Genomic DNA, 26,783 nt, shown 5'->3' on the forward strand with positions numbered 1-26,783 from the left:
CCCAATGCTTATCTGGTTGAGCCTGTCAGCTCCTTGCCGATGTCCTACTAGCCCATCACCTTCCAGCCAAGCCCGTCCCAATGGCCTGTCACCAATGTCGCACCAGCCTGTCGCCTGCTGCCGGCTCCTTCGCAGCCACCCTTGTTGCTTGCTGCAAAGGAGTTGGGTCATGTGCCTGTGTAGGTGATTGTATCTGTGCTGCCCCCAATGCTGTTAGTGGGTGCAAATAAGTCACCAGCCGCCACTGCTGCCACTATGCTGCCCTCTATCAGCCCGTTGATGCAAACTGTCACATTTTCTGCATCATTTTACTTTTCCATTTGTAAGTTATTGCCCCCTGCCATATTAGCCTTGCTTGAGCAGTCGCTCCCATGCCCTCTCCTTTTCCTCCAGCATATGATGGAATGCTCATGGAAGTTCTGATGAAACCCTGGGCCACACCTATTCTTGTCTGCATCACTGCCTTCCAGCGGCTGATTTGCCTTCCTTGAGTATGACCCTGCCTGTCTGTGGTATTCAGGTCCCCAGCTGTGGTGGCCTGCCCCATTGGCTACATCAATGCCACATGGGATGTCTCATCAGCCCATCTCGGGTGATCGCCATTGATCGAACGTCAACCTCTCATAGGCTGCCAATGCCTGCCGAAGTCCATGGTGCCTCTTCTGGGCAGCAGCTGCTTCACTTTCAAGTGCATTTCACCACCTCTTTTCCAGGAGGGGAGGGGTATTGTATTCCCTGGTGTCCACTGCTATGCAACACAGATGTGTACGGTGGGCTGTTGCTTCTCCAGGCTGTTGACAAAGCCACTATGGAAGACAGGATAAACAGTACGACTCCAACATAAGCACATCGTGTTTGTTATCAACCACATCACCCGGCAGCCACCATGGTAACACATGGCTCTAGCTTCACCACGAGAGTCACCGCAATTAACATCATCATCACAGGCACCAATTCGTCTTCCACAAATCACGTGCCAGCCAGTCAGTTAGTTAGGTGTTCTACAGATAATTTGAATGATTATTTTATAGAAATGGTTTGGAATGAGTTAGTTTACAGGATATGTATACATGATTACCATTAACATTAATGAACACATTATAATGTACGGAAAGTTCTGGTTGAGAATTATGAATTATTTAGGAATAAAGGGGATGACTCACCAAAAGGCAGAAGCACTGCATCATCGATAGGTACACAAACAAAAGGTACAAATCTTTGCTACCTTTCGGAATGAAATTCCTTTTCCAAGCTTAAAAAACATGCACACAAGCAGGAACACACACACACTCACATACACAAGCCTATCTCCCTACATTATGCTCAGTTGAGTGAGCATATTGAACTCCTCTCAGAGTCACTGACAGCTTTGACATGTCATTAGCAAAAATGTGTATTGTGATGGCACAGTTAAAATGTTTAGCTCCTTGAAGAAATACCTACATGATGTCCACAGGTGAATACCACAATTATTTGTACTGCTCACTTTTGTGCAGTAAGTACTTTCTTTCGCAGTATTCTATCACCAGTCTGCTATAAAGAAGGCTGCCTTGCCAACCATGATCAGTTGCTCTGGACCAAGCACCAAGTGTTGTCACTGGTACCTCACTTGGAGCTTCCTTCATCACAGTTCTTCGCTCAGAGTCACATTCAAATCTTGTCTCCACTTCTGATCCAAGTTACACTGGCCATTGACATCATTGCTCCATGCCTCGTTCAAGTTCTCCATAGCAGCCACTCACGTCTTTGCTCCAAGCCACATCCTGAGTCTTCATTCCACATCTTGTTCGATTCCTCCATTCTTGGCCTGAAGTCATCTGCACTTGCAGGCCATCTGTATGCAAGTTGCCACCACTGCCAGATCCCACTGGCTGCATCTCCAGTCCATTTGATGGAGGTATCTCTCAGCAACAACCATGCTACCTCTGACTGGCTATAAGCTTCCACCTCACTGAGACCTTTTACCTGGAGTGTCCACTGTTATGGCCACACAGATGTTTCCTTTGTCAGGACTCTTCCATGTCAGTGATTGGGGGACTAGAATCTAGTAGGACTGAGACAACTGTGAATGGCTATTTGGTTGAATTCCATTACTGAGAATAAATAAAGTTCATTTATTATTGCTCCTTGGAGCACTATAATTAGCATGGCTGGCTCATCCACAACACAAAAATGAATATTGATGGTATCGTAGAAAGGAGGCAAATTTTTCCTTTGCTGCACTGAACATAAACAAAATTAGCATAAGTTCTAACTGTACGCTTCATTAGCAGTTCTTTGTAAATTAAAAATAGATGAAGTATTTATATACAATACAGTATTACATAAATCAACTAAATTTACAAAGCTAAGTGTAAGTAATTATTGATTTCTGAACTATGGACCATTTATGCCCTAAACTCAATTATTTCATGTGTAGCGTTTATACAAAATAATTTTTGTAATTTTGTCAAGGACAGAGAACCTTCAACCACTTTACTGCTTCTGGTATGCTGTAGTGACTGTAGAGTGAAAAGTAACTTTAATAGATCACATCCCCCACCCCCATATACACCCACCTGACAAAACAATGCTCTTGCTCTGTCCATTTTACTGAAAGCACTATGTAACTTGATGTAACAAAACATGTGAGGATAAATATTCAGCTCGTGCCACATAGCCCCCCCCCCCCCCCTCCCCTGCAGTACGGAGTAGGAGTACCCTTGACAGGCCGGGGGGTGGGGGGGGTGACGTGACTATGGCAGGGGTGGTCCGCGGGAGCCAGACCACGGTCAGCTCAACAGCGTCGTCGGGGAGCTGTGTCAGTAGATGTCGTGAAGGAAGATTCGGCCACCGAACCTGGAAGTCGTTGAAGTGCGCCAGGCGTCGTACTGGGCGTGCTGGTCGGGGGGGACAGGCACAAACGCCTTGAGCGAGGGCACGTTCAAGATGGGGGGGGGGGGGGGGGGGGGCATGAGAAACCTCAACAGGGCGAGGCAGGCGACGGGGGAGAGGTCGAAGGGACCGGTGAAGGGCCTGGCGGCAAGGGCATGATCGTAGGTAAGCTCGATGTGGGGAGCATGTATCACTCAATGGAGTGCGTGAGACCGGAGTAGAGGGTGAGGTCAGAGAAGAGCTCGACGATTGGATCCAGAAGTCACTCGACTGAGTGAGAGTGGTCGGAGCGTCGTGCACCACGACAACAAGTGACGTGGTCATGGCCTGAAGGGGGGGTGGAAGTGGGCTCGACATGAGCAGGCTTAAGTCTGTTGAGAGAGACTGTAACAGCTGAATCTTTTATCTGGATATCATAGGTGTTGGCTGAGCGCCTGAGAACTTGGTATGGGCCGGTATATGGAGGTTGGAGGGGAGCACGGACAGTGTCATCTTGGAGCATGACGTACTCGCAGTTGTCCAGAGATTTCAGGACGTGAACCTTAGGGTGGGAATGGCTGGCAGGCGGAGGGATGTGGAGGTTGATGAAGTGGCATCTGACGCGATCCACGAAGGAAGGTAAGTCAGACTGAGGGAGAGAAGCAGAAGGGCTCACAAGTTCGCCAGGGAGAACAATGTTCTGGCCGTATACGAACTCAGCTATTGTGCCTTTGAGGTCTTCCTTATAGATCACATGAATGCTGAGTAGCACAAAGAGGAAGGGCCTCCATCCATAAAGAGTTGCGGCATCGAAGAGCTGCCTTGAAAGTGCGGTGACAGCGCTCAACTAGCCTGTTACTTTGCAGGTGATATGCTGTGGTATGAATGCGCCGGATGGTGCAAATGTTACAAATCTCGTTGAACAGGGCCGACTCTAATTGTCAGCCCTGGTTAGTTGTGATGATAGCTGGACATCCGAAACGCGATACCCATGACTCGACGAAAGCTCGAGCAACAGTTTCTGCCATGATATTGGGGAGGGGGACAGCCTCGACCCAGCGAGTCGTTCGGTCGATAGACGAGAGAACATAACGAACGCCATTAGAGGGGGGGAGAGGGCCGACAATGTCAATATGAATATGCTGGAAACGCCCAGGAGGGATCGAAAAGGAGCCGAGGGGGGAGTGAAGTGTGCTTGTGTACTTTGCAGCATTGGCACGTGACACAGGAGCGTGCCCATTGCTGGCAGTCCTTGTTGACATTTCTCCACATAAAGTGCTCCGCACGCACGAACACCAGGGTGGGCTAAATTATGCAGTACATTGAAGACAGCTCGATGGAGCATGGTTGGGATGAGGGGGCGTAACGTGCCCGTACTGTCGTCGCACCAGATCTCACCAGAAATGCCAGGGAAGGTGGTGTGGACGAAGTGTAGTGAAGAGGTAGAGTCTGAAATCAGGTTTTGTGTGTCCTCGTCGGTGGGTTGGAGGTTAGGTAGTTCAGAGAGGTCTAACAGTGAAAGAACGGCATCGACTCGTGAAAGGAAATCAGCAACTATATTGTCAGCACCCTTTATGTTTCTGTGTCTGACATCGGTAGTGAACTGAGATATGAAGTCCATGTATCTGAAGCAGAGAGGAGGCGGGTCAGCTGGCGGGTTTGTAATGGCTGCAGCCAGGGCTTTGTGGTCTGTTAAAACATATAAAGGGCGTCCCTCAATGTCAGTCTTAAAATGCTTGATAGCTTCGTAGACCGCGAGCAGCTCCCTGTCAAACGCGGAATATTTCCATTGTGCATCGGTGAGCTTGTGCGAGAAGAACTGCAGAGGCGAAGTTTGGCGGTCGACTGTCTGGCTAAGGACAGTGCCGATGGCAGTATCGTTCACGTGTGTCGTGATGAAAAGCTGCGCATTGGGATGAGGATGCGCGATGTGCAGGCCTTGGCAAGAAGATTTTTGAGGGCAGTGAAAGAGGCAGTCATAGCAGGGGTCCATGGAACAGGCCGAGATCCAGAAGTCTTGGTGCCTGCCAAGGCATCCGTCAGTGGAGCCTGAATCTCCACAACCCAAGGTAGATGTCGGTGATAATAATTAACCGTTCCCAGAAAGCGCCGAAGCTCTTTGAATGACAAAGGTCTGGATAGGTTTAGTATTGTTTGTACTTTCTCAGTGTGCGGTGAGATGCCGTCGGCAGAGACCCGAAAATTAAGAAAAGTGACAGCAGGTTGATGTAGCTGCAATTTGTCCTGGTTGGTCTCGATGCCTGCTGCTGCGAGAGTGTTCATAACAGTTTGCACATGTCGAATGTTGTCCTCGAGGAGCTGAACACAAGAATGTCATCAAGATATGCAAAGCAGAATTTTAGTTCGAATAGCACTTCATTGATGAAGCATTGCCAGGTCTGGGTTGCGTTTTTCAGACCAAAGGCCATGAATCGAAACTGAAATAACCCGATCGGGTTGGTGATTGCTGTCTTCTCGATGTCTTCAGGTGCCATGGGGATCTGGTGGTAGGCCCGTTTGCAATCAATGACAGAGAATGTGGTCACACCTGCGAGGGAACTGGTAAAGTCGGCAATGTTTGGTATGGGGTAGGTGTCCATAATTGTTTGCGTGTTTAGTCGATGGTAGTCTCTGCACATGCGCCACGACCCGTCTTTCTTGAGTGTCAGTGGATGGGCGTAGACCAGCTACTGGCAGAGGGTTCAATGACGCCGTAGCTTAGTAGTTCAGAAATCTGTTTTTTAAGGTCGGAGAGGCACTGGGGACAAAGTCGACGTGGTTTACTGGAGATCGGGGGACCTGGCGTGAGGTGAAGCTTGTGAAGCGTGCCGTTGGTGATGACGGAAATGTTGCCGATGGCACGGGAGGCAGTTTGTTTACGATGTGTGGCGGGCGGGGCAGGCGAGGTGTGGTCGTGGTGTTCGGAGCCACTCGGCGGATCCGACGGGAGCTGAGGTGGTGAAGTGTCCCAGGAGTCAACGTGACAAGATGGCCGCCGGCCTGAAGCAATGGCACTGTGGTCGGGTGAGCTCGGTAGAGCTCATGAAGCGTTAGTGAGTCCATTGTCCGAGGGTGCAGCCTGTGGCAGCACGGTTGCAGGTGAAATGCTTGGTGGGAGTGCACTGTTTGTGTTGCCAGTGGCGGTCGCACGGTGGCGTGCAGGAGCCAAAGTTGCATTGTTTGAGGTACTGTCCATGAGGGGCGGGGTAGGAGCTGTCAGTTCGGGAACACGTGACACTTGTCGCGCATGCACACTTGTGTCCGACCAAGTGTCAAATTCTGCCGTGTTAGGAGGGTGTGGTCCTGCGGAACTGTCAGTACACGTTATGGCAGTCTTGATAGTACAGTTGCGAGGGGTAGCGGGAGGTAAACACACGGAAGCTCAATTGCTGGGATTGCAAGCAGATTCGGCACACTTACTGACCTTGCTTTGTCCTTGCTGTAGTGCCTGTAATTCCTTTGTTGCATTGGAGAGCTGGAGCTGTGTTTCATGGAGCCGGAGGGAGAGCTCGAAGTTTTCCTTGCATAGGCAAGTGACGTGCTTAAGCTTGACAAGGCACTTATGCGTGGTTTCTTGTAACATCATCAAGAGAGACAAGCATGTACGGATGAGATGAGCCCAGACCGATGTGTCACGGTGTAGGTTGCTCGACAGAGCACAGGGGAAGTGAGTCTTGGACGGATGGTGAAACACAGTGTTTCACACTAGGTCCGGTGAAAGTTTGTGGTGTCACAAGAAGTCAATGTGTAGCATAGGTTCATCAATTTCGCACACTAAAAAAGTCCACTTGAGTTTGCAATTTGTGGAGAGTGAGACGACGTGTGAGGTTGAACCCGAGCATTGTAGTTTAGTTGAATTCACGGCTTGCAGTGAAGTATGATAAGGGCGGATGTTCGATGACGCTAAGGACGTGGGCACCTGTGTCCACTAGAAAAGGTATCCCAATGAAATGTCTTTAATGTAAAGTCGTCCACAATTATCCGTTCGTTCCCGGACAGAATGGAGCACTGGGGGGATGCCTGTCATGTTGTGCACAGGAGGCAGCACCCGAAACTTCCTGCGATTGGCATTTGGGAAGTAGCAGGGTGGTCTGCAGTTCCGTGCCGCCTCACCAAACCGTGTGTGGAAGTAACAGTAAGGGTAGTGCGGTTGCATTTCTTGCGGATAGTTCGTTGCCAGTGGCAGTGGCCGAGGTTCGGTGGCCACAGCAGATTTTGTTGCAGGAGGGGGCGTGACCGTGGGAAGAACCGGTGATGTCCCAGTTGCTTGTTTACTGCTTCCCGGGGCGAGCGGAACAGTCGGCACAGTACGGTCCCGGCCGCGTCTGGCTGCAGGGCGATGAGCCTGAACCTGAGACTTGTCAGGTAGGCAGTGGCTGGCGAAATGGAGCAGTGATGCATCGTGTAGCTTGTCAGCAATCGTCATTCTTTGCTCGACAAGTTCAGGAGGCCTTTGAGCCAGAGCTAAGCGGATGTGAGGAGATAGTTTATCTGACCAGATGGCGAGGAGAGCTGTGTCAGAGAATAGATCAGCACTAACAAGGGCACATAGCCATCTCAAGAGCTGGGAAGGTTTGTCGTTGCCTAGTTGGTCGACGTGGACCACTTGCCATATTGCTGCCTCAGTTGAGCATGCAAGCCGATGTAGAACTGTCTCTTTGGCTAGAGTGTACCGGGTAGATGAGTCCCAGGAGTCGACCAGGTCTGCAATCAAGTCCTCCTGGTCGTGCAGGTGGGTGATGAGGCACAGGAACCTGGTTGACTCATCGAGATGGTAATGGTTGAACACTTCGTCCACAATTTAGAATGTTTGGAAGAACAGGCTGAGTTGAGTTCGTCAGGGCACTGCCAGAATCAAGCTGTTGTTGCTGTAGTATTCCAGAAGAGTGTGCCTCCAGGGGATGTGGGGCTGTTCGGGTGGCAGCATGAAGGTGACATGTTGCGGTTGAGTGCGATTTGTCGCGACGTGGAAGGCCGACGCGGGTGAGGGTGAGACACCGTAATGTGTCGATTGCAGTTTCGGAAGTTCAACACATTGCGGGTGTGTCCGGATTGACCTTTGATAGCCGGAGTCATGCACACTTCTAACCTCGCTTATTGTTGCAGGCTCGAAAACGTCTGGCGAAATAGGCGTAATCATCGAGTGAGAGGCATCGTGTTGCAGTTCTGGCGGGTGTGCATCGCCCGCAACATGATGCATGTCGATCACAAAATCCAGCATTAGGCGTTAAGTCATTGTTCAAATGCTGTGTCGATGTAATACACGCGAAAATAACCGACACGGAGGTCACGGACACAGCAAAACGATGAAAACGGAAGACGTTACAACTCGGGGTCATCAGTGAGGGAGAGATTCGGGTCGGTTACACCAAACAACACTCCAATTTTACAGTAGTTCATTTATTCACCTCTTTACACAAGAAAGGCTTACACAGAACTAACATGGAAGTTTCACCCAAAGATAAACTTAGTTTAGTTCAAAGACGATACTCAGATCGATGCTGGTGTCAACCTCATCGGTGCCACAGGTCAAAATAAGGATTAGTAACTTTTAGTTTCAGTAAAATGGAAGTAAAAGTAATTAGGTACACATTTTTATAAACTACATTTCTCAGTAGCTGTTTGTAGCTGGATTGAAATAATTAGGCAAATTAAAATTAGGCACCTATATTTACAATCTAAGTTTGTCAGTAATTGTTTAAGTAAAATTTGTTTTTACAAAGTCATAAATTCTTTTACAGAATAGAAATGCCTTTAGTTTAATTTTTAACATTGAATATGTAGCAATTTTTATTTCTTGTGGTATCTTGTAATGTAATGTAATAACACCAATGTTAATTATGCACTTCTGATAGGATGATGATCTGGGATATGTTTGGTGTATATTTGATAGCTGTCTGGCACAGTAGTTGTGTACATTCTTGTTTTGCAGTAATTTTCCTCTTTTCAAGGGGTAGTCATAACTGAATAAGCATAACCATTAAGAACAACAAGCTCAGTATTCCATTTTTTTAAGGCCACGGTTTATTCTTAGAGCTCTTTTTTGAATTCTCAGTGAACAGAACTGTGCATATTATGCAAGCAGTATTGTTGTTTTTGTTGTTATAGAATTCAATATTCTTAGACCATAACACACAGATGAGAGTTTCTTTGACAAGTTATTTCCATGTGTGTCTCGTTTTGAATCCTGCTGAACCTACAGACTCAAAAATTTTGTCACACTTACATTTTCTAGAGGGTCATTTTTTAACCTTGCTTGAACAGACATTTGGCTACATGGTGGAAATAAATGAAAGTTGTAACATATAGTGTCAGAATCTACACGTTGTTTTTGATGAACCATTCTGAAAGTCTGCATGTAGGAACTTCTGCTGTTGACTGCAAGGTTACTGGGGACGATCCAGTGAGCAATATACTTGTACCACTGGCAAATAGGACACTTTTTGGGGGACTCATGTAGTCTACAAGGTCATCCACATGAATCAAGAAGAGTAACAGTCCTATGATTGAGCCCCGAGGCTTTATTAGTAATTCACTGGAAAGAAAAGAATTGGTACTTGTTTTATTCAGAGTGTTGAACTGACACTGAAGTGATGTGTTCTGACTGTAGCTGTGTTACTAATTTTTTGAGCAGAATTTTGTAATCCAGCACATCGAAGACTTTTGAAAGGTCTGGGAAAATATCTGCAGCTATTTTATGTTGACTGAGAGATTTTAAAGTATAGTCTAAGAATTCAAAACTTTCTGTTTGTGTAGATTTAGACTTTTCAAGCCATGTTGTTGGATGGCATGAGGTGAACATTTATTTATAAAATTTATGAGCCTGTTATAAAAACAGGTTTATTCTAGAATTTTTACAAAGGAATTCACCTGTGATATAGGTCAGTAGTCCGATATTGTATCAAAGCGGTCAGGCAAAAATATGCGAGAGAGAAAGAGAGAGAGAGGATGATTAATTGGTTTGACATCTGATTCCCTATTTATTTTATGTGACTACATCTCCATTGGTGTGCTATCCTGGGTGAATTTCCTGTTGTCTTGTAACACCCATTCCCCTCAAACACTTACATACAACTTTGTACCAAATTTGAGTACTCTGACACCTTTGTGTGTGTTTGATAATCTGCTTCCAGCTATTAAGTAGAATTTTTCTGTATTGCTTTCATTTACAAATAGAAACAATGCTATTTACCAAGTGTTATTACTTCATCACTTCAGCTGTTAAGTTGAATGTCTTGGAGTTTACTTGAGTTTAATGTTGCTTTCACCTGTCCTTTTCTTTATGAATGTGTTTGACTTTTTCCAACAGGATCAGACTCTTCCATCAGCCACAGATGTCTGCATAATTCGTTTAATGCATTTCAACAAAGTACAGGAAGACTTGAGGCAGATGCTCTAATAAACATAAGCCATCAACAGAACTTTGAAGCTGACTATGCCTCTTCACACATTCCCACTTCAACTTTTCAAAAAATAGCACTGTTCTTTGGTTCATCTGCTGTTGCCCTCATGGATCCTTCAAGGGGTGACATGATTGCTACTTTGGGTGAAACAGGAGGGGAGGGACCAATTAAGTATATGCAACAGAAGATGCTACAGAGTGGTGAAGGAAAACAAATCTTAATGTAAGTGATAACGCACAATGTCTTATCATTAGTTTCATGTGTTCTTTATATCTAGAGAGAAGAGAAAGAGTACAGTGGAGAAGCAGAAAAAAGAAATGTGTCAGAATGATGACTTAAGAAAACATACCAAAAGACAAGAAGCAAAAATGAAAATAATTGGATATGAAAATTTCTTAAAAGGTGTTAATATTTTACTTGTTACTTACACTACTGTTTGGAAAAAGTAAAATACCAAGACAGATAAATGTGATCACAATGAAACTTCTTTCAGTGATTAGGGACATGACACCACACAAATGATTAGCATTACAGAACTGCACATGCACTGTGACTGTGGAAATTCAGGACCACATGCTGCAATCAGTCCTACTAGATACTGTGTTATGGAATCAAAGAGTACCTGAATATGCTGCTGGGGAATAATCTGTCATGCAGTTTGTAGGCATGTGCACAAAGCATCAACTGTGCCTCCAGGAGGACCTGAAAGAACAAGTTGTCAACCAGCCGTATCCCAGATGTGTTGGATGGGTGACTTGCGAGGCAAACAGGCAGGCCCAGGGGAGCAGTGTTACCTGTTGTTCTTTGAAGAAGGCTTGCACATTTCTTGCCGTATGTGGCCGGATGTTGTGCTGCTCAAATATGGCATGTTGAATGGCCTGCAACAGGGGCAATACCTAAGGCTGTAAAACTTTCCTGATGCAGTGGTAGCTGTTCAGATCACCCTCAAAACACAGGAGACAAGATCACGTACTATAGGCAATGGCACTCCAAACCATCACACATGTCATTTGTCTGTTATATCACTCAACAATACAGTTTTCCCAATTGCGTTCACCATGGTGGCATTGAATGCGTATGTCGCCAACAGTACAGGACAAGTTGAAGAGGAACTCATCTGAAAACACTTCATTTTTCCACTCAGCAAACCAGTGCTCACGAACACATGCCCATTACTGTGTATGCTGTTGGTGGGTTCTGGTCAGTGGCAGCTGACACAATGGCATGCACGTCACCTGTCCACTTTCCATAAAATAGTGTCAAACTGTTGACGCACACATGTCCGTACTGACTGCAGAGCTACACATTATACCAACACTGTGGACAAAGCTGTTCTGTCCGTTACGGCCAAGTGAACAAGATGGCAGTCATCTCATATTGTGGTCAAGTGTGTTGTCCAGTACGCTGTACTGCGTATGGCCCTCTTCTCTCCACTGATTCCACATATACCTCACTGACGAATCAGTGTGCCCTGTATGAGCTGCCATGTCCCAGAATGACAGACTTTCCACTCAGAGACCAATCATTTTGCCCCACTCACATGCCAATATTCCATCCTATGATGTTGATGTCTCACTGATGAAGCAGTATGCCCTGTAGAAGCTGGAGGCATAGTAGCACTTGGTCACACTTCTCCACTTTGTACAATGGGTCCGCACCAACTGAGCATTGCATCCAGTCACACAAAAGAGGGTGCTGTTGGGCCTACGTGTATGTCACTGCTCAGCCATTTAAATCACTTATGGTTCCGTTATTCTACACATCCTTACTCCCTTAGTGCACTAGATGTAACCTGTCTTCACAGATTATGGATGAGAGGGAATACCTTTTACTGTCTCTCCACAACTGTTCCTCTTTTATTGTAAAAAGAACTGTAATTCTATGTCAATATCCACTGATTATTTCCAAATGTGTGCATTCACCTTATGTGAACCTTTAAACAATGGAAAATACAGGATGGAATAATAACAGTATGTATTAAGGTATATTGTTACTCATTGTGTAAAGAGGTACTGAGAGGCACATTTAACAGTAGACTGCTGGATATTACTAAGGTATCAGACAAAGCCCTTTGTGAGATGTAGAAAACACACACACACACACACACACACACACACACACACATACACAGAGAGAGAGAGAGAGAGAGAGAGAGAGAGAGAGAGAGAGAGAGAGACTGTTATCTCCAGGTGCTGAGGCTTTTGTTATCGCTTAGAAACCAGCAAAGATATTCTTTGGTCCATCCATTACCCATGTGCCTGCCTCATATCCTGCACACTTTTCATTTAATTTGTGTTACACGCATAAGTACATTTTCCTTATTTCTTTGTTTGCATTCCAGTTCCTCAAGTAATTTACAATAAGCATCGTGCCATCAGCCACTGAGAGACTCTCAGTCTTTGAATGGTTTTCACATTAAAAGTCCATGTGTCATTATTGTAAGCCAAAACTGTCAATAGTAACTGTTTGTTAACTTTATATTTCAAACTCACCGGAGTCTTCATTTTGAAAACTCTATTTAGTTTATCAAAAGCTATCTAGGTCATTTTTTCTCTTCGGTATACTTCTTTTATTCCCTATCCAGTCATTGTCTTCTAATACCCTAAATATAACAACTCATCATCATCAGTTTATGAGGTAATTACTGTTTAGTGTATTGATTATATACTATTTTAGAATTATTGCAGTTGATCTTAGTACTAATTCCAAACTTGTTCTATTTTGTTCCAGTTGTTGAAACTGAGTTGCATTAGAAGCAAACAGCACAATGTCATCAACAAAGCAACACATTATTTCTTCTTTGTTCCTTCAGTTTTAAGTATCTGAAAACTTCCTCTAGGGCTGCTGATAATAGTTCTGGTATGATGAAAACACCTTGCCTAACTCACCTTGCAAGGCTGTATTTCCTGTTATCCTGATGACACTATAAAATACAGGAGAAAATGAAAAATGAGTCTTACTAGATCAGAGGGACAGGATGGATTTGTTTTGAATAAAAATGTTACAAAATAAATACAACCACAGTAAAACAAGGGAATTATATTTGGAAATGTGATACTAAAAGTGGTAGTTTTGCAATGGCCAAAGTTGTGTAGATATAAGACAGAATGGGAATAGCAAGAGAAGCATTTATGAAAAAGAGAAATTTGTTGCCATCAAATCTAAATTTAAATGTTTCAAATTTTTTACTAATGGTGTTTGTTTGAAGTGTAGCCATGTACAGGACTGAAATGTGTGTGTTAAGCACTTCAGATAAGAAGAAAACAGAAGTTTCGGAAACATGTTGCTGCAGATGAATGCTGAAGATTAGTTGGGTTACTTGGAACTTTTTGCAAACATGAGACATCCACAGAGGTATTAATTTCCCTGGGAGAAAGAAAATAAAAGTAAGGTAGAAATGTAAGACAACTACTCACCTTAGCTGACTGATGTGTGGTGCATAGGAACAGGCAACAGAAAATAGTATTTACACTAGCTTTCGAGTTCTTGCCCTTTCTCTAGCAAAAGTAAACACATGCACATGTACAATCACGCAGATGCCCAAACACATACAAAGTGTATGTATTATTCCATCCAGGAATTTCCATTGTTCTTAAGGTAGAAATGTTGTGTACAAGCTCTTCATAAATTACATTGTGCACTACTGATATGATATGAAACACATTTGACTCGTAAGTAGAGTAGAAAATATACTGTTAGTGTGTTCAACACTGTTTCTATAAGTTACTTTATACTATTTACAAAGTTATCTTCTATTCGTAATTCCTTTTTTATATTATAATTTATGTACTGTAGGGAGAAAAGAAGAGGAAAGAGAGTTTCCACATTCTGTATGTTTTGTAAAGGAGAGATACAAGGTCGTGGGGACTTGCCCCACTTTACTTACAGCAAGAGATGTATACAGCATGCTCTTTGGAAACAGTGCAAGCAAATGTAAGCCTTTATTTCAGTGCAAAGTCCAGTCTGTGCCATCTCAGAGTTCCACCCATGACAATATAATAGAGACCACATAAGGTGAACTGGTAGCATACTCGCCATGCACTCTACAGATCGCATCATAACTTCGACCAGTCCTGGGCTTGCTTATATGCTGGATTCTGGTGTGGTCTCACCAGAGGCCACTCCTGATCACCAGCACCCTCTGAATAGCACCACAGTGATCAACAGTAATGTTGTGACAGCTATTCAGTTTCCATAGTGATGGCAGGATGAACCAACACATCCCCTTCCCTCACTGTAGTGACAGCTGAGTATAATAATATAGATGGCATGCAGTCCAGTGGATCCACCACCAAGAAAGACAGGGAACCAATATCCATAGGCATCACTGCAGAAGGCTAAGTCAGAACCATGCACCTTGGAAGTTGAACAAGTAGCCTTGGGAATGGGGGGTCACCAGCAGCGGAGAAACCAGCAACCACTGATCAGAACTGTGGAAGCAAAGTAAATATTGGCAGCACTTTTGAGATCTATGGATGGAAGCCATGGTAAACATAATGGGACCTGTGGCAGATGGTGATTGTCCCACAGATCCACACTGGGTGGCGTCTGATCTCACAGCCTGTGCTGGAATGCCCACCTGGGAAGGAGAAGCCTAGGTGATAACATGCACCAGCAGCAGGAGCAGCATGTCCATGTGGTTTTGGGCAGCCATGAAGCCTTTCTGCTAGGTCCTGACCTTCAGTTGCTACAAAACCACAGAGGGTGTGAGGTGTGGTATTTGACATCATTTCTTTACAGATGGTGGCCGAGACAGAGTCTTGCATTTATGGAAGTCCATTTGTCGAAGATTTCAACAACCCTGTATATGTCAATATGTGGTTGCTTGAAAGAACACTTGTGCAGGATTCATGTAAGTCCTTTCTCTGCCAGCATCTGTCATGAAAGATCAAGGTTGTGGAAGTGATTGTTTTGAGTTTCACCTGAGACCAAAGGGTCATTAAGGTATGCAGTACAGTTGGGAATATTTTGTAATACGTGATCCCTAAAATGCTGAAATACGGCAGTGGTTGAGGAGATTGCAAGGGGTAACTGATTATAATGATAAAGGTACGGCATATTTAACACTAAATAAGCCTGTGGTGCTGCATACAATAGAGTTTCAAAATATGCCTCTTGGTGTGAGGTCAATTTTACTGAATCAAGTGCAAGTTCATTTGGGCGTGGTAGGGGTAAGTTTCCACTTCCACCTGTGCATTGACCTTTACTTTGAATGACCCCAAATTTTCAAGATACCATTAGATTTGCAGAATGTTATCAGGGGAGTGTGGTGCACTGTTTCACAAACTGTAAACCCAAAATCATGGAAATAGTCAAGGGACCCAAGAGTAACCTCACACAGTGTTTGCCAATTAAGGCATCCATATACATTTACTGGCATTCTGAGTAATCTGCACTTTCATAGATTTATCACTCACTTGGTATAGTTCCATAGTTAGGGACGTATCTGTGTTGGAACTGTTACAACATATTTCTTGCAAGAGTCCTTTTTCCTGCACCTGTGGCATCTTGCCCACTAATGGGGTAATGGGGACACAATATGTACGTGTAGCAAAGGAAACAATGTTTATGGCTAGTTAAGGCACTGCTGCTAAAATTGTCATCCACTGCAACAGGTGTGGTTTTTTATGGGGTCATCTAAGCCATGGAGCAGGTGTGAGCCCCACCAGAGGTGACATGGCATCCTGCCTGGCGATGCCTGAGAGTTGACTGCCCCAACATCTTCTTCCATTATAAACAAACCCTGAGTTGTGTGGGCAGTCTTATAAGCTTGAACTATTTACATTATTGATTTCCTCAATATGTGCTTCCTCATTTCCAGGTTTGGGGTAAAATGAACTATAGTGTTCTTGATTAGAGAGTCTAATTCTACCTCCACAAACATTTAAAACTGCAGTTCATACTTAATCCATGTAAGTTGGCAGCCTAGTCTGCATGAGACTGATTGGGGGCCTTTTTCAGATGCCAAAATTCTAATCTGGGTGCAATGTTGTTGTTGTTGTGGTCTTCAGTCCTGAGACTGGTTTGATGCAGCTCTCCATGCTACTCTATCCTGTGCAAGCTTCTTCATCTCCCAATACGTACTGCAGCCTACATACTTCTGAATCTGTTTGCTGTATTCATCTCTTGGTCTCCCTCTACGATTTTTACCCTCCACGCTGCCCTCCAATACTAAATTGGTGATCCCTCGATGCCTCAGAACATGTCCTACCAACCGATCCCTTCTTCTTGTCAAGTTGTGCCACAAACTCATCTTCTCCCCAACCCTATTCAATACCTCCTCATTAGTTATATGATCTACCCATCTAATCTTCAGAATTCTTCTGTAGCACCACATTTGAAAGGCTTCTATTCTCTTCTTGTCCAAACTATTTATTGTCCATGATTCACTTCCATACATGGCTACACTCCATACAAATACTTTCAGAAACGATTTCCTGACATTTAGATCTATACTCGATGTTAACAAATTTCTCTTCTTCAGAAACGCTTTCCTTGTTATTGCCAGTCTACATTTTATATCCTCTCTACTTCGACCATCATCAGTTACTTTGCTCCCCAAATAGCAAAACTCCTTTACTACTTTAAGTGTCTCATTTCCTAATCTAATTCCCTCAGCATCACCCAACTTAATTCGACTACATTCGATTATCCTCGTTTTGCTTTTGTTGATGTTCATTTTATATCCTCCCTTCAAGACATTGTCCATTCCGTTCAACTGCTCTTCCAAGTCCTTTGCTTTCTCTGACAGAATTACACTGTCATCGGCGAATCTCAAAGTTTTTATTTCTTCTCCATGGATTTTAATACCTACTCCAAATTTTTCTTTTGTTTCCTTTACTGCTTGCTCAATATACAGATTGAACAACATCGGGGAGAGGCTACAACCCTGTCTCACTCCCTTCCCAACAACTGCTTCCCTTTCATGTCCCTCGACTCTTATAACTGCTATCTGGTTTCTGTACAAATTGTAAATAGCCTTTCGCTCCCTGTATTTTACCGCTGCCACCTGTAGAATTTGAAAGAGAGTATTCCAGTCAACATTGTCAAAAGCTTTCTCCAAGTCTACAAATGCTAGAAACGTAGGTTTGCCTTTCCTTAATCTAGCTTCTAAGATAAGTCGTAGGGTCAGTATTGCCTCATGTGTTCCCATATTTCTACGGAATCCAAACTGATCATCCCCAAGGTCGGCTTCTACCAGTGTTTCCATTTGTCTGTACAGAATTCACGTTAGTATTTTGCAGCTGTGACTTATTGCACTGGGTGCAATAACATGCCTTTTATCAAAAAAGATCTTAAAATTTTTATCAAAAATGGTCTTATAATAAATAAAATATTCTAGTCAACTCAAGTTGGATCTGTTATTGGCTCTGTATTAATTGATACAGTTCAGGTTTCCTGACAACAACATAGGAATTTGCCAAGCCAAGAAATATAACTGTAGTTGTGTGTGTAAGTGTTCCTCTCTTCATCTTGTTCAGTGAATGGTGGAAAGCTTGTAAAGTGCAAGAGATGGTCCTATTGTACTCACTAACTCTGCACTGCCTGTAATCAGTCTGTTGTAAGCTCCTGATATCCTTGTGTGACGTTTGTTACTAGGTGAATTCCTCCATGATTGAAATACCCACTCTCTCACTTAATTTAAAAAATGTTCATGATTTGATATGCATGTGTTACAGATACCGTGTCGACACCACTTTTTAAAGATGAGATGTACATCAGCTTGTGGGGATAGCCCCAGTGTATTTATAAGATATATAAACAGTACGTTCCTTGGAAACAGCACATATTCCAAAGCAAAGTTCAATCCAACTCTGCCCCGAAGTTCTGCCTATGACGGTAGAATCCATGATATTAACAACTATGATGAACCAGGAACATATTCGCCATACGCTCCCCAGATTGCATCACAGCTGACTGAGACCAGCCCTCAGCTGGCTTATATGCCACACCATCGTGTGGTCCCATCAGAGGCTGCTTCTGCTGACCAGAGTCCACTACGTGGTGGCACATTAGCAGCCGAGAGTAATGTGGCACCAGCTGTTCGGTTTCCACAGTGGTATTAGATGATGCCACTACAATATGGCATACCTACCAGCCTTATATTATCTCACCACTAGGACACTTTTTATTGAATGAAGAGTGGTACATCTAAATACTACTCAGTAAATATAATTTTCCAAGCCTACATATGACACATTGTCACCTGATTGATGTTGATTTTGATATGACATCGAAGACAAAATAAAATTAGTTTAGTTATATTATTTCACTGAAGCCATCAATCAAAGTTACTCTGTGCCAAGTCCAGTTCACATTTTAAGCAAATTAAAATTTGTGAATGTAATGTCTTAAATTTCCAGGGAAAAGCCTCGAATTAATTCTGGAACTGTTGATCTTCAAAAGTTGAGGGAACTACCAGAAGGAAGTCTGGGAAGAATCTACACTGACTTCCTTGACAAGAATGTGAGTACAATGTATTATAAAAGATAACACTGAGCATGTAATATATAAGTCTGTATGAAAATTCTTGCTAAACTTGGACCTGAACCTGGATTTCCCGCTTTACACAAGTAGGTGCCTTAACCATATGCTATTTGAGCTTGCTTTTGTCTGGACATGAACTTTGTTGATTCTAATGTTTCCACCCACAATTCAAACCACTGCAACAGTGTGTCTCGCATGGGGTAGGTGGGAGTAACATCAGAAATGAATTTGTTGGAGCGCTATGGCTTACTCTTACATAGGAATGTAACCAACTTAATTTGATTCACTGAAATGAAATGAATGGATTAATATGGCTAAAGCCATTGAAATGGTAGTAGTGAAAACCAATTAGACTGAACCTACAATGTAGTAAATATGTTTTGCTACCTTTATGTCAACCATTATGCTACCTGATCAGTTTCTCAGCACTTACTCAAACTTTCATTACCACTTATGCTTCCACCTATAATCTTTGAAAAGTATAGCCAGAGGGTCTCCCAAGGGGCATGTGGAAATAGAATGGGTAGGATAGAAAACCATGGCCTACCCTGCCACAGGGAGTTATGTCAATTCAATTTGACTCACTGAAATTAAATTAGTGGATTGATCAGGATGAAATCAATGAAGATACAATTACATTAAGTGATAGATGATGGTGAAATGGTGACGAGGACAAAACACCATCCAGCCTCTGAGAGGATAAAATTTCCAACCTGGCCAAGAATCAAACCCAGGCTACCTTCATGACTGTCAACCATGCTGAACAATGAGCTACAGAGGTGGACAATGATCAGAACCTAGAGGCATGTGCTTGTGAATTGTTACTGCAGAATAATTTTAACAGTCCACATATCCCCTCTAGGAAACTTTCAGATATTTATGAGAGATCTAGTTGCATTACTGAGCTACCTGTCAGACAAGAATAAAAGTTAGCAGTTTGTGGAGATTTCTATGTAGAGGTCTTAAAAGATACAGAAACGAAAAATGAACTGGAAACATTATTTGGATGTTTCAGTAGTTAATTTTCCGACTCATGTAGCAAGATAGCAGGACCCTGATTGAAGACATATCTATAGGCAGTGCTCAGGCTGAAACAATTGATTGGTATCCTGTGTTAATGGACTATCTGAACATGTTACACAATTAGTGAAAACAGACAATATAGCAATATACAGCCTGGAGCAAGGTTCATGCAAAGCAATGAGGCTTATTATTGAGAACAGGATAGACTGTTTTAAGAGTAAGTTCAATGAGATGGTATAGGATGAGGTATATATAAAAAAGAGATGCTAATGTTAGATTCATTTCACTCCATAATGAATATGTGGCAGTATTTGCAAGTAGCTTTCTTAAAAAGTTATCCAGAAAGTCCATTAAAAATCAAGTTATCCATAGATAATTAAATGAATCGGAACCTATTGTAAGAGGAAGATGGAAATTTATATAAAAACCAGAATAAGCCAAGATACAACATTACTTGCATACCACAAAAAATAGGTTTTTATTGTAACAAAAGTCATTAAAATGTTCATTAGTGAGCATATCCTGACAATAAATAATGCAAATAGTAAGATTAAAAGTATATGGTACAATTTTGTAGGCAAGTTCTGGTAGAATGTAAATACTTTGGAGTAAATGACACCACTCACCAAAAAGCAGAAACATTGAGGAAATAAAATTTACTAGCTTTTGGTATAATTCTTTTTTGAGCTAGAGTACACACACGCGCACACACACACACACACACACACACACACACACCAGCCCTTGGCAGCTGGTTTGCCACCTATGAACACAGGAGGGAAGTCTGTCTGATGCACAGGCTAGGCAAGTGATGCACATTTATTGGAGCCAGTGAGGAGCAGTGCATGCTGAATGTGAGATGGGAACATGAATTGGGAGGGGGAGACAGGAATTGGGAGGAGGTGACAGAACAGAGTAACATGAAGATTTTGGGTGGAGGGTGCAGAGACTGTGGGTTACCGCTGACTGAAGTGAAGATGGTTACAGACTCAAAGGATAAGTCCCATTTGAGTAGTTCAGAGAAGGTGGTGGTGGATGGAGGGATCCAGGTGGCCCGGAATTCATGCTTTCATGCTATTTCCTTAACTTTTGGCAGCACCAGTCCCTTCCAGGGCAGCAACACTGAACCAGTCAGTGGCACCCCCATCAAAACCACGTGAGGTGGTACAATGGTTAGCCACATGGACTCACATTTGAGGGGACGACAATTTGAATCCACACCTGGTGATCCAGACTTGCGTTTTCTGTGCTTTCCCTGAATCACTCCGTTTGGATGGTTTCTTTGAAAGGACATGGCCAATTTCCTCCCCCATCCTTGATACAATCTGAGCTTGTGCTCCATCTCTAATGACCTCAGTGCCGATGTGATGTTAAACCATAATCTTCCTCCTTCCTTTTTTTGCCATCGGCACTAGGCCCGCAGGTACCAGTATGCCACCAGCACCAGCCTCAGCTCTGCCAGGCTCCTCGGCTCTGTCCCAGCCTCCTATCATTCTACTGACCTTCACTCTCTGGGTCACCTCTCCAAGCCTCCTCCAGCCGTTGGCTCAGGGTCATTTTGTGTTGTGTAAGGCTGCAGCTGTTTCTCATCTGGACATCCTACTCAGGCCATTAACAGGACTTTCTTGGTCCTCCAGTTGTACACTCTTACAAATTTTTGTGTAAAACTTGGCGACACAGTGTTATGCCACTATTAGGTGGCAGATTGACATTACTAGACAACACCACAGGTTTGCTACTACCAGTACTCATCTGAGCCAGACCTGTTTGTTGTGAGTACATCAGAGCTGCCTGTCTTTGGCTGTCACTCCCTGGGTTCAAACTTAAGCCATTAAGAGCACCTGTCCCAGGATCTGCTGACCTACCCTGGGGCACCTCTTCCCTTCCAATGCCACTTCACCTCCAAGATGGCTCCACATCTCTTTGTCACATATGGAGATATGCTGTACCACATGCTACCACCTGTGACACAGCAACCAACCACACAGTCATGTAACATAGACTGCTGATGCTCTGGCCAACTAACGACACTTCCTCTGGAGATCAAAGGAAAACAATCCACAACAACAGCCATATGCCAGGTTGTTTTCAACTGAACCTCCAGCAGGTGCCACTGTATCATGTGATGCCAGCCTTGCCGCCAGAGGCATAAGCATCGCAGCATCACGGCACTGCAAGTCAACATGCCCCAGGAGCACTCTGGTATCCCTCCTCATGGTAGATATTTAGGTTGCTCCCGACTGCTCTGCAGCCAGTGCACACTCCAGACTAATGCCGGCAGTGAGTAGCAGCCCATCAATTGGAGTTCCTACTCGGGTCATGTGCTAATTCCTAATTTATGGCAGATACACTCAGCAGTCCATCAGCTGGAGTCCACTCTTGAGCTACTGCCTTGCTGGACCTGTACTCAGTTGTCCTCAAGCTCCCACCTCACTGGAGTTCATCTTCACTGTACTGGAGTTCATCTTCACTGTCCTCAAGCCCACTACCATGTTGGACTCTATCTTCAATCCGTCCTCAAGTGGTCTACTACTCCCCACCAACTACAGCTTTATGGACTTTTTTTTTGTCAGAACATTCCAGTGCAACTTATCTATTTTACTTTCAGCTTTAACAAAGTAGTGTGTATTGATGTCTAAAGAAAAGGCGTTGTTGTACGCTACGTATCAGACTTAGTAAAAGTATAGTTGTTCATTTCTACCTGGGCACATCAATTGTAGAGTGTTGTTTCCCTCATTCATGAATGCTGCACCTCCTTTCACAGTTTGGTCATTTATTTATGTACCTTTTTGAACACGTCATCATTAAACAGATGACTTTTGAAAATTTCAAACATAAGTGTACAGTAAACTTATAGTACTTTATAGGAAGTTGCTTAGTTTTTTTTAATATATTGAACATAACATCACTAATAATAGTAAACCTACTCATAACAAACAGGTTTATACAACTAACTGATATCATACATTTAAAAAACTAATTTAACAATAAGTTGCTTAGCTTTTTTTAATATATTGAACATAACATCACTAATAATAGTAAATCTACTCATAACAAAAAGGTTTGTACAACTAAGTGATATCACACATTTAAAAAACTAATTTTGTACTGAGATAAAAGAATTTACATGTCCTGTAAGAATGAATGAGCAGTCCTGCTGTTTAAAATTTGGATAGTAAATACTATCTTTTTCTTGCCAGAAAGAATTTTATTTTTATTCTGAATAATTTTGCGTCATATGTTCTTATAATAACTGAGAGCTTGTTAAACCATATCGGATAATTCATTTGTCAACCAGAATCTGTTATTTTTTAATTTAGTTCTATGTCTGAAGTAACTGCCCTTTCTTCTAGTGTTATAGTTAGGGATAAACTGAACCTGCCTGCTCCCCTTTGATTTTGTAGAAAAAATGTTATCAGTTTACATAAATGCAAAGAATATATTGTGGAAGTGATACTGATGAATGACTTAAATACACATATGGGAAATGAAAAACAAGAGAAGGAAGAGATCATTGGTCCATAGGAATATGGGGAAAGAAAAATGAGGAAGGAGAAAAATTGGCCTTGTTTTGTGATAGAAATGGCTTGAGTGTGGGCAACATGTGCTTCAGGGGGAAAAAGTGCCCCAAAGATGACAAGGTATGCTTGAGGAGAGAGAAAGACAAGGACAGTCACTGACTACTTTCTGATGGAAAGGTGAAATCATAGACAGTTAACTGATGTAACTGTCTTCTGAGGAGAAGGTTTTGATGGGGACTATCAAGAAATAGTAGCAAAAATGAGGATGGGTAAAATGGAAGGAATAAAGGCAGAAAAAATAGAAGTGTGGAAGCTAAAAGACAGGAAGGTATAAGAAAATTCAAGGAATTATTTAAGCTTAAAATCCCAAGCACTTTATGTAGAAGAGGAATGAGGTAAGTTCAACGAAGCATTTGTAAGCTCAGAAGAGAACACCTGTGGCAGAATGCCTGAAAGAACAAAAGATAAGGTGGCACCATGGTGGAATTAGGCAGGTGAAGGAAAAAGTAAAAGAAAAGAAGAAATCATGGCAAGAATGGAATACAGACAAAAAGGAAGAAAATAAAAGGAAATACCAGAAAGCAAAAGGAAATGCAAGAAAGTTGTAGCAGAAGGAAAGAGGAAAACTTGGGAGGAATTCGCATGAGAGTTGGAAAAAGGATATTAATGGGGGCAAAAGGATGCTTATGGAAGTACAAAGAAAAAGAAATAAAAGTAGGTGGGGAGACCTGGATATGGAAGCAGAGAAAGATAATACAATTTTAGAAGTGAGACTAACACTTAGAAGAATGATAACAGGAAAATCAGCTGAGATAGGTGGTAAGTGTGAATACAATAAAGGCAACTGGACCTATTGAGCTACAATGGTTGTATACCATACAGTATATTGCTAAGATGTATATGGACTCGGAAAAGTGGGCCTGAAGAATGGGGAACTGTTATAATGATTCCAGTTTTCAAGATGGGAGACACAACATTATGAGATAACTATTGATGGATCACACTCATGTCACACGTATCAAAACTAATGTAGAGGATATTGGGAAGAAGATTGAGGAAAAAACTGGAAGGTCAGTTAGAAGAATATAGCTTTTGATTGTAGGTGGTCGGTCATCAGTGGACTCAGTCTTTAGTTTGAGACAGTTGATGGAAAGGCATTGGAAGTAAGGGAAAGACCTGGTGATGACATTTGTTTACTTAGTGAAAGCATATTATAGTGTTCCTAGAGAAAAGGCATGGGAACCCTCAGAGAGAAAGGGGGTTGGATAGCGAACAGCTGGAATTCTTCAAGCAGTGTATGACAGAAGCTTCAGCTGTCCAGGCCCAAGTTGTAAGAAATGATTTATAGAAGATTTTTTTCAGGATTGAGACACGGAAGTGTGGTGTCACAGTTGTTATTTATAATGCTAATGGATGAAACCATGAAACAGACAAAAAAGGATCTCATAGAGGAAGGAAGACAAAGTTATTGCTATTTGCCGATAATATTGAGCTGTGTGCAACCAATAAGGATGTACGGTAACAACTAGACATTTTAAAAGGGGGAAAAAAATCGAGAATACGGATTGAAATGCAGTGTGGAGAAAAGCAAGACTACAGTGGCAATCAAAGTATACAGAAAAGGGAAATAACAAATTAATATTTAAGGATAGATTATTGAAATTGTGGACAATTTTAAATATCTGGGAAGAGTGATAATACATGATGTGAGGATGGAGACAGAAATTAGCAAAAGGGTACAATAGAGCTATGTATTTTACCAGTGTGTGTGTGTGGAGGGGGGGGGGGGCAAAGGGTGATTACTTTGGGGAAGGGAGCTGCCAATGAAGTATAAGGTAGTGCTGTACAAGACGTCTTATTAACATATGCATCGGAGACATGGAAAATGACAACAGAGGAGAGTAGAATCCAAGGCAGTGAAATGGAATACCCAAGAAGGATGTTAGGAAAAACAAGGAGAGGCGGAGTGAGAAATGAAAATATTAGAACAGAAACTGGAATAAAGAGATTGAATGCAGAACTGAGGAGAGTTGGTTAAAATGGCTTTTGCATGTACACAGAATGGAAGAACACCAAACAATTTTTGTAACCATATACAGTGTGTGCACACAATCAAACAGCACATCCCACCAAGAATGACCTAAAGAGGTCACCTCATGTCAACACAAATGATGCAGCAAGTGCTGTGCCATGTGCAAAACAGCCGTATAAAAGTCAGTGCACCAGGCCATCAGCCACTTTAATGTTTATGTGACTATTGAATACTTCACTGTTAGATTGGACACTGATAACCTCGGTGTTGAGCATTTGTAACACACACACACACACACACACACACACACACACACACACACACACTCTCTCTCTCTCTCTCTCTCTCTCTCTCTCTCTCTCTGCGTGCTTTAGTGTATTCCCTGATTTCATGTGTTTGTACTGACTATGTAATTCAGTGTCTTAAGTATTTTCTTTGTGTGGAAGCGAATTAAAAGTTGATTGGTGGGAATTCTGATATTGTGTTTGTGCAATAGTACAATATTTTTGGTGATGAGTGCAGTATTCTATTCCACATGCTTCATTTTGTGGTTTGGTATGGCCATTATGACAGTGGTAGAAATTCTTCACCTTGATGAACACCAGTGATCTCTCACCAACCAGCAGCTACCTCTCTGCATGGCATTAAACAATTTGGCAAATAAATGTAACTCCATCCTATGTCCGGAGTGCGGGATTTCCACTGGTCTGCACAAGTACAGTATCAGAATTCCCACCAACCAACTTTTCATTCACTTCCACATACAGGAAAATATTTAGATACTGATTGACATGATAGTACAAACACAAGAAATCAGGGAGTACATTAAGGCACAGTCTAACAGTGAAGTATTCAATAGTGACATAAACATCAGAGTGGCTGAGGGCCTGGTGCGGAGGCTTATATATGGCTGTTTTGGACATGGTGTAGCACTTGCTGCACTGTCTGTGACAGTGTGAGGTGGCCTCTTTAGACTGGCCATGGGTGTGGCCCATCCATTGTACTAGTCATATGTGCTTTCTTCCATTCCATTCACGTATTGAGTGTGGGTAGAATAATTGCCTAATTACCTCTTGTACACTGTAATTAATCTAATCCTGTGTCTGTGACCTTTATGGGAGTGATACGTAGGGGGTTGTAATACATTACTAGATTCATCACTTAAAGCTGGTTCTAGAAACTTTTTAGGTATGTTTCCATAGTGCAGTTTCCATTTATCTTCAGGTGTCTGCTAATTCAGTTCTTTCAGCATCTTCATGACAGTCTTCCCTGGGTCAAACAAATCTGTAACCATTCATACTGCCTGTCTTTGTGTGTATTCAATATTCCCTGTTAGTCCTATATGGTAAGAGTTCCACACACTTGAGCAATATTCCAGGATGCGTAGCATCAGTGTATTGTACACAGTCTCCTCTGTAGACTGATTGCATTTCCCTAGCACTCTACCAATGAACCAGAGTCTGC

The 26,783-nt window shown here is 42.8% G+C and overlaps 1 protein-coding gene across 2 annotated transcripts in view; it reads left to right on the plus strand.

Moving 5' to 3' along the window:
* Positions 1-26,783, plus strand: part of LOC126188128 (ubiquinone biosynthesis protein COQ4 homolog, mitochondrial) — a 104,045-nt gene that overhangs the window by 45,665 nt on the left and 31,597 nt on the right. For both annotated transcript variants that reach the window (XM_049929610.1, XM_049929619.1), the window contains 2 exons: positions 10,163-10,478; positions 18,620-18,722. In XM_049929610.1, coding sequence (XP_049785567.1) covers positions 10,163-10,478; positions 18,620-18,722 — 419 coding nt within the window. The remainder of the gene's footprint in view (positions 1-10,162; positions 10,479-18,619; positions 18,723-26,783) is intronic.

The sequence above is a fragment of the Schistocerca cancellata genome, chromosome 1 (assembly GCF_023864275.1).
Source record: "Schistocerca cancellata isolate TAMUIC-IGC-003103 chromosome 1, iqSchCanc2.1, whole genome shotgun sequence".
Taxonomy (NCBI): Eukaryota; Metazoa; Arthropoda; class Insecta; order Orthoptera; family Acrididae; genus Schistocerca; species Schistocerca cancellata.